General features: G+C 38.0%; 1 protein-coding gene across 5 annotated transcripts in view; it reads left to right on the top strand.

Moving 5' to 3' along the window:
• Positions 1-16011, top strand: part of arhgap24 (Rho GTPase activating protein 24) — a 144634-nt gene that overhangs the window by 120678 nt on the left and 7945 nt on the right. For all 5 annotated transcript variants that reach the window (XM_056258292.1, XM_056258291.1, XM_056258294.1 and 2 more), the window contains 2 exons: positions 5973-6095; positions 15237-15444. In XM_056258292.1, coding sequence (XP_056114267.1) covers positions 5973-6095; positions 15237-15444 — 331 coding nt within the window. The remainder of the gene's footprint in view (positions 1-5972; positions 6096-15236; positions 15445-16011) is intronic.

The raw sequence follows: 16011 nt of genomic DNA, 5'->3' as shown, positions 1-16011 counted from the left end.
CTGTGCAATAGAGGGTTGAAATGTGAAACTATCTTAAAAATGCAACACTTGTCTGCTTGTCTGATTCATATATACATACATCAACCATTAAAAGTAATCACATAGCCTATGCAATGCAAGAATGCATCCTGAGACTTTAGATTATAAGGGCCCTGTTATGTCTCTAGATGTATTATGGCATTATCTTGACAGATGTGAAAACTGAAGCATTTTTGTTTGTCTTTCTGGGATGTTTAAGGGTTTGTGCATGTGATGGATTGTTTCATATGTGAGAATTCCATAGGAGCAGCGCATGCAGATAAACATACAGAGCACAAGAGGAATGTGTGTCTACAGATCATTCTTATGTTGTTTATTACACACACACACACACACACATCATGCACTGATGGTCCATGCATACATTACACTATGTAAACCTTCTCTCTAGTACTTAAACACACTGTCAAATAGCTCTCTATATAAAAAATATATTGCTTTATGTGGTGTATGTTTACTCAAGTGTTAGGTCCGTGTATGAATTCCCAGTTAATGGTGCCAATAAACACCATAACCTTGGCATTTGCATACTAGTTGGTGGCATATATCCAAAAAGAACTTAGACTCTATCCTCAAAATGGTGTGCTTTGCAAGTATAACTCATACTATAATTCATTTCTCAACTGCATAAGTGCTTTTCGATGTGTAAGCAATGCGTCTGGAAAAATAGGCACACCAAAAAGTATGCAATGTTGCATTTCAGCAGCATAATGATGTTATTTGAAAAGTAATTAGCTCACGCATTTGCATATTAGCCTTATTTATTGAAGATCGCTGGAGTAGATCTGTCAGCGGTGACATCGTGCTTGGCACATTATGGTTTGCTAACTGGCTCAGCCGGGCCCTGGTCATGAAGATGGGTGATTGTTGAACGCTCAGCGGGCACAAAGGGCTCTCGTTAGCCTCCTGAGTGTGTGAACTGGCACCGGGATCAATGGCAGTGGGCTTGTAAAAAGCTGGTTCATTATGAACCCTTGAGAACTTGTCACTCACCCACTGCGAAGTAGAGAGGAGCCGAAAGATGGACGGCGATCTCAGATCTTTAAAGCTACTGTTTACAAAGGGGTGCTGCTGCTGATCCTAGAACAGCTTTTATGGGTCGCCTCTATGGATCTATACTCATGGGAAAAGTCTAGTTTAAAGAGGCACATTAAGGTTAATGTACAGCCAGGTGATGGAGGGGAGAGAGCGTATGGGTCATAGATCGTTGAGTTCATTTGGAGAGGAAGGTAATCTATTAGAGTATCTGTAGTAAGAGAGGGGTCATGGGTCTCTGGAGTGAACTAAAGTGCTGGTTAGAGCTGGGTAAAATGGTTGAAGAAAGAATCATGGGGTAGTTGAAGCAGTGCTGATGTTTGTTACATATAGTTAGGCTGGTGGTATTTGTTTTCATGCCATTGTTTGGTACATTGGTTCCATTTAAGACGCTGTTCTAGATTAGAGAGTCTAACTTTTTGAATGGCTTCCAGGCCTTTGAACCAATCCAAATGCTTTGTTGTTGTTGTTGTTGTACTGCTGATTATACCTGTACCATTTTTTTTTCATTGTTTACCAATTTAATCCATTTTAATCCATGCAGTGAAAGTGAATGGGGATGGAAGCTGTTGATTTCCAAAAATATCAACAAAAGCACTATAAAAATAGTTCAGACTATAGCTTTATGGTGTAATACGAGTCTTCATAAGCCATATGATTATGAACTACACTATACTGTACAAAAGTTTGGGGTCAGTAAGATTTTTTTTGTTTTAAATGAATTAATACTATTATTGAGCAAGAATGCATTAAATGTATAATGTCTTCTATTTCAAATGCATTCTGTTATTTTGAACTTTATGTACATTAAAGAATCCTGGAAAACATTGATAATTGTAAGAAATGTTTCTTGTTTACCAAATGAGCATATCAGAATAATTTCTGATGGATCATGTGACGCTGTACACTGGAGTAATGATGCTGAAAATTCAGTTTTGCGTCACAGGAATAAGTGTGATGCAAAATATATTAAAATAGAAAACAGTTATTTTAAATTAGCCTATTTCAAAGGCATCGATGAGCATAACGGACTTCCTTCAAAAACATAAAAAAAAAATCTTGCCCAAAAATGTTTAATGGTTGTGTGTCTTTTAACCTGTAATACCAATTGGAGCTAAAATTCAGGTCTTTAGTTTATAATCATGCCCTCTCTATTCTCTAACCATTGAATTGGAGAAATTGACCTATTTTTAAATGTCCAATGGTTTTAATGAACCAAATGTGAAGTGTGAAATGCAATTTCAGATCCATGTAGCAGTGACTGCTCACCAGTGTCTGTCCTTTCATTTCTAGATCTTTGGCCTCACTGATAAAGGAATGAGCTGGCTAGCACTTCTATACATTCTTTCTCTCTTGGATGAAACAGGTGTCGTGTTAATTGGGGAAGAGGCCTTGTTTACTGCTAGATAGACTCATTTGCGATTCATTTAGCCTCCTCTTGGTCCTCAGACGGTCTGTTCAGGGCTCTTGTGTGAGTGTGCATGTGTTATATGTGCTCAAGTGGTAGGAAGATGAGACCGCAGCAGATGGTGTGTAAACTGTGTTCTAGCCGGACCCCTGTCGAGTCTGCCCTTTGTTGCACGCATGCATTCCTATGTGAGCGGGTCGGTGCATATGCCATGACACTTTAGTCTTGGCTTAGGTTGCCGTTATCTTACTCTCCTTCAAATGCTGCCTCAGGCGGTGGGCTGCAGCTAGGCATTCCAGCTTTTGTCTCCTTCATTTCCATTTGTAAAACAGGTGTGGATGCCGAAACACTAGAGCAAGTTTACGAAATGTAAATGAGATGGATTGGGCTGACTTTTAAGATTTTTCTTTGAATAGCTTTTTAGTAAAAATGTATCTTAATAGGTTACATGGTAGGTAAAACTACTATATGTCATAATGAAAGTCATTTACATGTCGAGTACGTTTTTAAAGGTAGTGACAAAAGGTCCAAAATGTTGCAAAATTGCCATGAAAAAGTAATATGTGGCAATTTTGGTGCAATACAATTTGACTAAACTATAAAATACTTTATACTTGAAAAATAAAACAGAATATGGCCTTACCATGCTTGTTTCTTCTGAAAACCTGATGAGTTTGCTTAAATGTGTTTTGGTTTAATACTCCATTGCCATGTCACTTAGGTAAATCTTTAAAGGGGTCATATAATGCCATTTTTGTACAAGATAATATGATTCTTTAGGGTCTAAATTAAAAGTTTGTAATATACTTTAATTAAAAATTCTCATTAGTATTGTAAGAAAACACTTATTTTACTTGGTCAAAAACAGCTCTGTTTTCAGCACGCCGTTTCAGTGTATACGACTTTAAATGATAATGAGCTTTGCTCACCCCGACTCTCTGTTCTGCGCACACACCGTTTGTAACACAATAACCACGCGTTGTTCATTATAAACGTGGGATTATGAATTATATTGAGAACGTTGTACATAGAAAACATGCTGTAATGTACCCTGAGTGTAAACCGACGCATTCATCGTGAAGCGTGCAGCTGGCGATTTGCAAAGATTATATAAATATTAATATAAAGATTAATAAAACGTTACACTCACTTTAGATCTTCTGAAGGTTCAGCAGGAAGACGAATAGGTTCCGATCCTTTATTCAGGTGCAGCTTCTCAGCAAAACCAGCTTTACACTGATCTTCGTTTATAAAGCAGTCCACTGAGAAATGATTCACGCAAACATGAGAGCATTGACGTTGATCGTGGGGAATATTCCCTTCGAAAACAACTCAGCCACTGCGTCTTCAGCGGTTCGGATTTAGGAACATTAAAATGACTGCTGTGTTCGTTATTACACCCAAGAGCAGAACACCACAATCGCTTAGACGCCATTCTGCTCATAGACAGTGCTCCAGCATATCAACAATGACCGCGCCGATCCGCGCGGACTATGATTGACAGGACGAGCGAGGGCGGGTCTGTGTTGAAACTCCTGTGCTGACTCCTGTCAATCAACAATCGTGGGAGGGGCGTCCGTTTTATTGACGTCACAAAAACGAACGGCTCAATTTGAGGCAGGGGAAAACATATAAGGAGATTAAAACAAAAACACTGGATGGATTTTTATCATTATATGATGGTTGTGTACAGGCACTGCCAACACACATTTCAGTACAATCAACTTGTAAAAGTGCATGTACCATTATATGACCCCTTTAAGATAAAGATAAAATAGGCAGAGTTTGTAAATTGAGCCCCCTGTTTGATTACCCAAATGAATTAATAAATAAAACTAACGCAAAAACAAATCTGACAAAAATAGGCCACAACACCCTCGGTTGTGCACGAAAGCTATTTCCGAAGGATCAATCGCTCCGTTTCCAGGGGTGCTGTGCAGGAGTCGATGGAATCACCGCTGGCATTGTTCCTTCTGTGATTTCCATCTGCTTTGCTTCTCGACAGTCTATAAATACATTTTTAATGGTAGCCAAACTGATCTGGTTGCAGATGAAAATCGATAATCAAGACAGCGGCGACTCCCCGGAGAACTACACAAATGTATACAATGAATAATTTAGTCTTTCACTCAAATCATATCTCCATTAACTCTTAAAAATCTCCCTCAGCACTCGGATCGGACATGTCAGACATGCTTTTAAAGACTGGTAATCATCTCTCTCCATATGGATGAGGGACAAAACAAGATGTATCCGGGATTGATTTTCTCTTGCTTTTTCTTTCTGTGAATCTATCTATCTATCTATCTATCTATCTATCTATCTATCTATCTATCTATCTATCTATCTATCTATCTATCTATCTATCTATCTATCTATCTATCTATCTATCTATCTATCTATCTATCTATCTATCTATTTGTCATCACTATCGTTTATTGTTCCATCCATCCATCCATCCATCCATCCATCCATCCATCCATCCATCCATCCATCCATCCATCCATCCATCCATCCATCCATCCATCCATCCATCCATCCATCCATCCATCCATCCATCCATCCATCCATCCATCCATCCATCCATCCATCCATCCATCCATCCATCCATCCATCCATCCATCCATCCATCCATCCATCCATCCATCCATCCATCCATCCATCCATCCATCCATCCATCCATGCATCCATGCATCCAACATTTATGTATATAGCTAATATTAAATTAAATGTTACATTTAATGTCCTCAACTAAGCAAGCCAAGCCAATGGCAACACCCGTGGAAAAAGGCGACAGTGGCAAGGAACCAAAACTCTATCAGGTGGCAAAAAAAGTGATACTTTGTTAAATTATGTCTATTGTTAAGATGTTTTTTTTCTCTCCTGTAATATAGAAATGTAGCAGTTTTAACCTAAAGTAAAAAGTCTTTATTTTTAACACTTTTTCTATCAAAGTTGTCATTTAAATTCCGTGGGCCGGCTCAAAACGGCCCATGCATGCTGTTCTTTAAAACAAGACAGACACCTCATTCCCCAGCAGACTAAACATGTGACATCACCTCACATCAACCGAGACAAACCCATGGTCAAAAGTCTCAGGCTCAGCTCCCTTTAACAGATGTCAACACACCTGTACATTTGTACATAATGGCTTTGAGTCAGGGGTTAATGACAGATCACAAGTGTCAGTGAGGTTTAGTACACAAAGGCATCTTCTGCCTCTCATATTTCATGACGGAGACCTAATTGGTTGTTGTCGTGGTTTGTTGAAAGGAAAGTTTTGGGGGCTGAATGTGAAGGAAACGAATGAGATTTACCTGGCTCTTGCAATTGAAATTGTGTAGATGAATGATTTTTGCTATATTTTAAAATGTCAAATTACAATTTTTCATGTCAAATTGTATTTTATTTTTTTATTTAAATGGGGAAAAAAATGTTAACATCTCAAATCAACTAACATCTGACCATTATTTCAATGTTCTCTCTTTAGGGGGCGACAGGGAGCGAATGACATCCAACCATGAGACGTACCTTCTTATGGCCAGCACACAGAATGACATGGAGGATTGGGTGAAGACCATCCGCAGGGTGATATGGGCTCCGTTTGGAGGAGGTGAGCTTCTGCAACCAGTTTGTCAGAATAAATCATCGTTGGTTAATGGTTATAAACAGGCTGGTCACAGTTTAACTTTGCTTTACTTACACAGCTCAGCTTTGCTATACACTCACCGGCCACTTTATTAGGTACACCTGTCCAACTGCTCGTTAACACTTAATTTCTAAGCAGCCAATCACATGGCGGCAACTCAGTGCATTTAGGCATGTAGACATGGTCAAGACAATCTCCTGCAGTTCAAACCGAGCATCAGTATGGGGAAGAAAGGTGATTTGAGTGACTTTGAACGTGGCATGATTGTTGGTGCCAGAAGGGCTGGTCTGAGTATTTCAGAAACTGCTAATCTACTGGGATTTTCACGCACAACCATCTCTAGGGTTTACAGAGAATGGTCCGAAAAAGAAAAAACATCCAGTGAGCGGCAGTTCTGTGGGCGGAAATGCCTTGTTGATGCCAGAGGTCAGAGGAGAATGGCCAGACTGGTTCGAGCTGATAGAAGGGCAACAGTGGCTGAAATAACCACTCGTTACAACCGAGGTATGCAGCAAAGCATTTGTGAAGCCACAACACGCACAACCTTGAGGCGGATGGGCTACAACAGCAGAAGACTCCACCGGGTACCACTCATCTCCACTACAAATAGGAAAAAGAGGCTACAATTTGCAAGAGCTCACCAAAATTGAACAGTTGAAGACTGGAAAAATGTTGCCTGGTCTGATGAGTCTCGATTTCTGTTGAGACATTCAGATGTTAGAGTCAGAATTTGGCGTAAACAGAATGAGAACATGGAACCATCATGCCTTGTTACCACTGTGCAGGCTGGTGGTGGTGGTGTAATGGTGTGGGGGATGTTTTCCTGGCACACTTTAGGCCCCTTAGTGCCAATTGGGCATCGTTTAAATGCCACGGCCTACCTGAGCATTGTTTCTGACCATGTCCATCCCTTTATGGCCACCATGTACCCATCCTCTGATGGCTACTTCCACCATGTCACAAAGCTCTAATCATTTCAAATTGGTTTCTTGAACATGACAATGAGTTCACTGTACTAAAATGGCCTCCACAGTCACCAGATCTCAACCCAATAGAGCATCTTTGGGATGTGGTGGAACGGGAGATTCGCATCATGGATGTGCAGCCGACAAATCTGCGGCAACTGTGTGATGCCATCATGTCAATATGGACCAAACTCCCTGAGGAATGCTTCCAGCACCTTGTTGAATCTATGCCACGAAGAATTGAGGCAGTTCTGAAGGCAAAAGGGGGTCCAACCCGTTACTAGCATGGGGTACCTAATAAAGTGGCCGGTGAGTGTATATTGGTTTCACAGACAAGGCTTAAGTCTAGTCCCAGACTGAAATACATGTTTGAGCTGTTTTAACTGAAAGCAACTTGCACTGACATATCTTAAAAGATGTCAGTGCCATTGTTTTGTCTCAAGATTCACACCAGTAATGCAGAGCTGCCAACACTCTCGCATTCAGCGTGAGACAAACGCAAATATCCCCTTTCACAGGCTCTCACGCCACACATCCATTTTCTCACGCAGAGAAAAATTGCGAACCAAAGAGGACACCGACAGAGACAAATGAGACAAATTCTCAGCTCTCAGATTCTGTCAATTTTATTACGAAATTCAAACAATAAATAGGCTACCCTTTTTGGCGCTTTTAAATGTGACAGATCGCTGTAGCGCCTGCCTCAGTTCAAACGGCACGTGAACCGATCATCTCTCTTTACTAGCCTACTAGTTAATAGTAAATAAACACGAATGATCAATAGGTATGTAGAAAGATACAGTAACGTTACAACTTACCAAAATGTATATGCCTCATACATAATATCGACCAATCAGTGTTTTTCAACCGTGGAAAGAGGTCAATAAAATAGCTGGAGTCGACTACATGTCTCATAATGTTACATTTACCTCAGGAAAGCCATTTAATGACCATAGCGCATGTTGGCTAGAAAAAAAATTGTATTTTATAATATATTTAGTATTAGTATAAATTAGTATTTTGCTAAATATGTACACTATATTACATATTTATTATATTTTTGACTTATAGCATTAAAATATTATAAAGTTGTTGTTGTAATAAAAACCGCATTAGGCCTATATTTAATTTGAGTTGTTATTTTGAACCTTTAATTATACCAGCTGACAGGGCTCTCTGTAGCCTATGTTTACAGCATTAAGTGAGATTTTCTTTCTTGAGAAAAATTACCATGTATCTACTGTACCTAATATGTATCCAAATTGAATCAAGATCGGAATAAAACCACAAGAATTAAATTGAAATTGTAAAATTTGTATCAAGCAATAATAAAACCAGTAGCCTATACCAATTATTGCACCATGCTGTCACTAAACTTAATACAATTATGTTTAGTTAGGCTACCAAATGTTTTGACAATCACAATAGCCTACACTTATTGTTTGTGATGCAAGTTCTTTTTTTTTTTTTTACACATTTTTTGCTATTTTCATGACAACTTTCAATATTGTAATGCAAAAAAAAAAATATAAAAAATATGATTCCTTTTTATTGTAAAGTATTTAGACAAACTTTTTTTTTGCTTTAATACATAAATGTAGCAGTGTTTTAACCTGTTAACCCCCCTTTTTTGAATATACATGAAAATGCACATTTCGAACTTAAATGGTTGTAATTCAAGAATGCTTTGGAATATAAACGTAAGATTGGTCTCGTTTTAAAGAAGACATTTGGCAGATTTTTGTAGAAGTGAAATAAATTAAGAAATTGAAACAGAAAAAAAGTTATAGAAGTTTGAGTTTATGAAAATGTACAATGTAAAAAAATGAATTATTAATATTTTATATAAAATATGTATTTTCAAAACCTGGGCGACTCTAAAACTGCAAACAAATCAAAGCCAAAAATCTGAACAAGTTGTGTTTTAAATTTTAGGTTGATATCTCAAGATTTTGTTTGGGCGCAGTACCAAACTTTTTCACTAGGTCACAACCAGACTCCATTACTGCCCATATAAGGGCGCCTCCATTTCCATATGTGTTTTGAGTGATATGAACCATTATTTCCACAATTTTCATACAATTTATGAAGTAGACATCCTATTCAGAAGTAATATGAGAAGTTTGGCAGATTTTGATATTAATTCAACCTCTAATAATCACATAAAAAGAACAAGTATGTGCGTTACAGCTTCCTGCCACATCACAAATGGTGAATCTATCATTTTTTTCTTTATATTTAAAAAAAATGTCAGACCTTTTTTCCTAAAATAATTGAAGGGATGCTATCTTTTGAACTCTTGGCATGAAAACAAACTGAGGTTTCTACCCTTCTTTCATGATTTTTCATGTTCATTGCTATTTCAAAATAAAGGTCTAAACACCCCTTAGGAGTATGAAAATATTCTTGTTGCAAATTGATAAATTACGGCTCCTCTGTAATTTATTTTGAAATTCAATCACCAAACTAGAGATTGTAAGATTTTTAAATGATATATAGTTTGTCAAGATTAGTTTAGGTTTAGTATAGGATATTACTGTTTTAAAAATGTAATGGATTTGGGCCCACCGGTGGGCCGGTGACACTTAAAGAACCTAAATTAAAATGTCCTCATTCATCCATTCATTTGGACTTTTATTCTATTTTAATTCTGTCATTGTCTAAAACTCTATTGAACTTTTTTAAATGATTACGTTTTAGCAATGGTTTGGAGTAGAAACAATTATATCATTAGAAGCTTTATGATTTTCTGTAGTTTTTACTCAAGTTGTATCTCTGGGTCAAGGTTGGGAACAGGTTGCATATATTTAAAGACTCAATATAGATTTCATTTATGCAAAAGAATGCCATTAGGTCTTTGAGATAGTTGTCAGTTTAATTGACTCTCGATGCGAGTGGTGTAATTGCTGTTGGGTTATCAATGTCTATGAGCGTGATAATGAGTGATCTTGTTCGTTGCTGTGTGGGTGTGTTTAAATGTGTGCTATTTTCATTAGACGGCCCACTTTCCAATTTCGGCTTAAAAGGTTTGTTCACCAGCCTGCAAGAATGGCTCATCCGTCTGAATGATCCCACTCTGTGTGGGCAGAAATGTGACCCGGCCTCAGTGTTGAGGGTACCAAGCCAGACTGACCAGACAGACTGCAGACTGACAGCATTGAACTTGGAGAGGCATGTTGTGGATTTTACAACTTGTCCGAACATGATGTCCTACATTTTTCGTATAAAAAAACAGTGTTTCATAAATCATTTAATTACTCAAAAGTTCAGTTATTTGTAATACCTGGGGCCAGCACAGCGCTTTTGTTTTTGTGTGACCGTTTTGTAATCTCTTTAATCTCCCAGTTTGTTTAAACCTATATTTCTATGTGAACTCAATTGGTTCACTGGACTTTGACAAATGGAGACTGTTACGATTTTGGTGGTATTTCTGTGCACAGAGCCATTCAAATCTCATAGCCAAAATAATTAAGATTCCTTAGGAATGCATTTAGTGTTTACATTTGTAGTTGTGAAAGTGACATTCCCTCCCAAAGTCAGTTGATTTACCTGATAGGTCAAAGGTCACTGAGTCACACAGTGTACAATATCCCACTGTAGGGGTTCTGTGGGGTTTCAGGACCACCCAGTTGCAGTGCGTGTGTTCTAGTCTCTTCTCCTTGACCTTTGGCATCTCCGTCTCAGATTTGATTTGAGCATGTGTGTGCAGCTGCAACAAGTTGATAATTCATTAGATCGCAGTCGTTGTTTATAATCATTATCAGATGTAATTAGATTTGGACTTGTTAAATGTTATTTGGCTTTTGCAGTGTGATTACCCTTCTGTCAAAGACTTTATCGGCTTTCAGAAGTGACATTTAAGTGTATTTGTAGTTAATGGAGTATCGACTCTCTGAGGATGACACTTCTAGTGGGATTCAAGAGAGATCACATATTAGTTAAAAGTTTACTTTGACTAAACAAGGAACTTTGCCAACCTACTTGTGACATATTAGACCCATAATGCAAGCTGTAGGCTATACATTACAAAAATGCCAAACTATCACCTTATCAGAACATCCAGTGTCAAGTGTCATTTCATAATAAAGGTTAAAGTCCCCCTGTAGTCAATAATTTTATCCCTTTAAAACTAATCTTTGATCACCAAAATGACATATTTAAAAGTTTTTTCCTTGAAAATAAAATCGTCATGCCTTAAAATAGCTTGAATGTAACTCTACACCCTTGCCTCATTTAGTATACGCGGTTCTATGAATATGCAAATTAGCCCCGCCTCCACTCACTCGCACCAGCTCAGAGGTCGTTTGTGACGTCAGAAACACCAGCGATTTCAAACCGTGTTTTTGAGACTGTCTTTGGTTCACTGCAGTTTAAAGGAGAAAATACTCAGCAATGGTGTTGACTTAAGAATTCACACATGGTTTGTCTTAAAGCATATTAATAACACCACATACAGTGGTGTGAATAAGTTATTACCCCCATGCTAAAGTTGCCTAAAAAGAGGAATAAAAAATCATCTTTTGGAAATTGATCGTAATGCCTTAATTAGAAAAATGAGGAAAAATCCAACCTTTAAGGGCACCAATTTTCTTTGTGTATGAATAATGTATCATAAATAAATAAATGTTCTTCCTTAAAATACAGGGTGCATAAGTCAGGCCCCCCTGACAATCATACCTAGACAATCTCTAGGTATGGTGAAGGGAATGTGATGATGTGGGATATTTTAATTCCAAAGGCCAAGGGAACTTTATCAGGATGCATATTATCCTGGATCCATGAAATAACTGGCCTTTAAAAATAAAAATCTGCCTGACTCTATGGGAATTTAACATAGGGGGGGCCTGACTTATGCACCCTGTATTTTAAGGAAGAACATTTATTTATTTATGATACATTATTCATACACAAAGAAAATTGGTGTCCTTAAAGGTTGGATTTTTCCTCATTTTTCTAATTAAGGCATTAAGATCAATTTCCAAAAGATGATTTTTTATTCCTCTTTTTAGGCAACTTTAGCATGGGGGTAATAACTTATTCACACCACTGTAGAGTCATAGACATATAAACAACATTCAAAACTTGATTTTGACTTTGATTTTGTAGTAAGGTATGTAAATCAGAGCTTTAAGCCAATGAGATTTTGTTGTGGGCGGAGCTACCCAGCATGATGTGATAAAAATTGAAAACATTATTGGTAAATGTTGCGACTGGTTAGAACTAAAACTAATTGCGTCATCACTGGATAAGACACATCCAGTCCTGGTTAAGATTCTGTTAGTCTCAAGCAATGTGGTTAGTGTTAACTCAAATTAAAAATATTCATCATGTTCAGTAACTGAAATAAAGCTGAAATAAAATATTACAAATATTAGAATGTGAAGAAGAAGCTACAGTATGTATGAATATTAAAATAACCTTATAACAAAAGGCAAAAGCACATAAAAATAAAATAAGTTAAAATTAAATGAAAAGGAAAGTCATTATTTTCTCATAATCTCCTCCTACCATTTTACATTAAAGATGAATGTGTTCAATTAAAAACATCTAGAGCTCATTTAAATGCTCATTTTACTGTACTCGTTATAGTGTTTGAGATGTTAATCCTGCCCTTAAGGCTTAGACAGAGAATATTCATTCATAATGCATGTTTTTATTCTTCATTCAAGAAGATCAAAGAAACAATCAGTCTGTGTTTAATCTTTTCCGCCAATGAACTGGAAGACCTTCTAGGCTGAGAGTGATTTGCCCACAGCCATTGTGGAGCTTTGTGCGGAGCACCGTTGTTCAAACGTCTACCAAAAAACACGGCGGTGTGAACAGCAGGAATGAGGGCAGAAGGCTGGGAACAGCCACAACAGACGATTACACAGCTAAGAGCTTAGCAACTTTTTTTTTTAGAACACTAACCTATAAGGGGTGGAGTGGAGGGGGGTTGTTTTGGCCTGTCGTACTCGAGTACAGGTCAGGTCTGAGCTTTGGATGGATGGAGCGGTTCGTCTCCTCCCCTTTGAATCCAAACCTCCTTAAAGGAGGGAAAGCACTCTACTTCCAGACATACAGGAGAAGGGAACCGTTAAAATACAAGGAATGGCTTCAGGGCAATCTGACCAATCTGTGGACGAAAAGGAGACAAGATGAGACGAAGAGAGGGGATCAGACGAGTGGAGACCAAAGAAACTGCAAGAGAAGAGCTCAAAGGGTGTGAAACCGTAACGAGGGATAAAAAGAGATGAGAAAAGACCATCAAAAAAAAGAAGGGACATCCTCAAAGAAATGAGATGAGACAGGAAGACCTAAAAGGTGCAAGAGCGTAATGAGAGGAGAAGATAGTTTGCAGAGAGAGCCGGTCTGGCAGCTGCTCATATTTGATTTTCTGTAGGATAAGAGTCGCAGAGCAGCACAAAGAGCCCTGTGTGTGTGGATACATGAGGTCAGCAGAAAAGCCCTGGACAGCTTGAAGATGGCATGAAGTTGAGTGTGTGTGTTTGTACAGTGCTGATAATTGCCTATTGCTATTGTGAAGTGAAAGACAACTTAACCCAAATGTGATATTAAAGCCCTGAGCCGAGGATTCACAAACAGAGAAGATCCAGTCATGAGAAACCGAGGTGAAAGCCAGGAGAACTCACCGCAGGGAGAGAAAATCCATCAGGAGATTACCTTTGGCTGGAAGCACAAGTCTGATTCATCAAACTCTTTTCATGGGAAACTAGAAACTCGTGCAAGAGCTCCTGCATAAATCATTAAGACTTGAAGCCAAGTCAATGTCTACATTCAGTTTATTTACTTTTGTTCCTACTGTGTTTTAGGCAGATCGCTATCTCACACCTGTGTGGTCACCACAATAACAGACACTGCTTGTCCAGAGATGCATTGTAGGACATTTCTGTGTTTATTCATCCAGAAAGGATCTATGTAGTAAAAGGAACTATACAAAGCAAGTCCTTTTTCTGTCAGCATTTTGAGTTCCAGTTGGATATTCTCAGAGTTACAATGTTCCCACAGCTTTTTCCCCAAGATTTTGGTTGAAGGAGACTCTAAAAGTACTAGCCGGGACTTGACGTTTTGGATGATATTCTTGTGCCATTGTGTTTTTGTACGGATATAGTGTGACTGCAGGCCACATCGGACTTGTTGTTGAAGATGCTCGGAGGAAGACAGTTCGGATGCACTTTCTTGCATCCTTTATTTTACTATAGTTTCATGCACAGAAGTGTCTTCCGTAAAATTAAAAGTTGCGTCAGCTTCAAACATGGTGAGTCAGACATTCTTTTGAATGTGAAAAAGCAAAGAAAATGTGAAACATTGTTTCCTCCATCAGCTCAGTCAGGAAAGGGCAGTAAATCCCTTCCTGTCTTCTAGGTTTAGTTGAATTTGTACCATCTTGTACCCTCGTCTGAGTCCGGAGACCCGGAAAGCGCCACCGATCCAAAGCTTCCAGGAAGTCTGGCCTAATCCCCGCTCATATGCATGCCACATGTGATTCACGCTTGTTTTCAGCCTGACTGATGCAGACAAAAGAACAGGACAGGAGAGGAAGTGTGCGATTTTCTTCTCAGAGGGCATGACATGAAAGAATAGCTTAAATCAGGCTTCTTTAGCAGCTCTCTCCTCACTGTTACGGGGCGTTTTTGTCTCTGATACAGGAGTACAGGGATCAATCTATATTTCCACTTGAGTTAAAACTCATTTTTAGAGCTCTAAAAGATCTGTCAAATAGCTCAAGACTTATTTTCCATAATAATATTACAACAGCACACTAACTGAAATGATTCACATTTAATTTAGGCCTGTAAATTTAAAGCATTATTAAGGGAAAATAAATAAAGATTCAAAATAATTAAATATTAAATTTAAAAAAATGCAGAGCATACATTTATTTTAACTGAAACTTTGCAACGTTTTTTAATAATGCTCATTTCGATGTCTAAATATTGATTTATGAGAATCATTTGATTATTGAATCTATATAAAGCTGTTTATATATATATATATATATATATATATATATGATATGTATTATCAAAGAAAAAAAATTCAGCAGGGGTGTGTCAAGGTTATTGTGTAAAATCAGCAGGATTTTCCTATATGTTAGCTTGTGTTTCGGAATTTTCCTTTATGTTGGCTTGTGTTTCAGGAATCTTTGGTCAGAAGTTGGAAGAGACAGTTCGATACGAACGACGTTATGGCAACAAAATGGCTCCCATGCTGGTGGAGCAGTGCGTGGACTTCATCCGCTGCTGGGGTCTACGAGAGGAAGGGCTCTTCCGTTTGCCTGGACAAGCCAACCTCGTCAAAGAGCTTCAGGATGCTTTCGACTGTGGGGAGAAGCCGTCTTTCGACTGGTACTTGCTCTAAATACACTCATAGTCTCTGTATGAATTATTTCAAAAGGTGGTTTTCACAGCGATGCCATAAGGAACCATTTTTGGTCCCTCAAAGAACCTTTCAGTGATCAGTTCTTAAAAGACTTGGACTTATTTTACTTGGAATGAAGAGCATTTTGAATCTTTTTCCACTGTGAAGAACTTTTTGTGCAAAATAAAGGTTCCCAAAACCTTGGTTTTTGCAGCAATTCCATAGAAGAAGAAAAATTGGTTCCCCAAAGAACCTTCAAGTGAACTATTCATAAAAGAACCATTTTTTTCCTTAGTGTGAAGAACATTTTGATAATCTAATGAAACATTTTCCACTATAAAGAACCTTTTGTGGAATTGAAAGGTTCCATGGATATCAAAGGTTCTTCATGGAACCCCAGATGCAAATAAAGAAAAGAACCTTTATTTTTAAGAGTGTATGACACTGAAGTCTGGAGTATGGGTAATAATTCAGCTTTCAAAATTTCATTTTTTTTTTTTTAAATCTTACCAACCCCAAACCTTTGTACAGTGGTGTTCAACTTGAATGCAGTT

The sequence above is a fragment of the Rhinichthys klamathensis genome, unplaced genomic scaffold, assembly GCF_029890125.1.
Source record: "Rhinichthys klamathensis goyatoka isolate OS25496 unplaced genomic scaffold, OSU_Roscu_1.1 h1tg000150l_1, whole genome shotgun sequence".
In the NCBI taxonomy this organism is placed as follows: Eukaryota; Metazoa; Chordata; class Actinopteri; order Cypriniformes; family Leuciscidae; genus Rhinichthys; species Rhinichthys klamathensis.
Note: the sequence above shows the minus strand (reverse complement) of the source record. Positions and strands in the feature narration are given on the sequence as shown.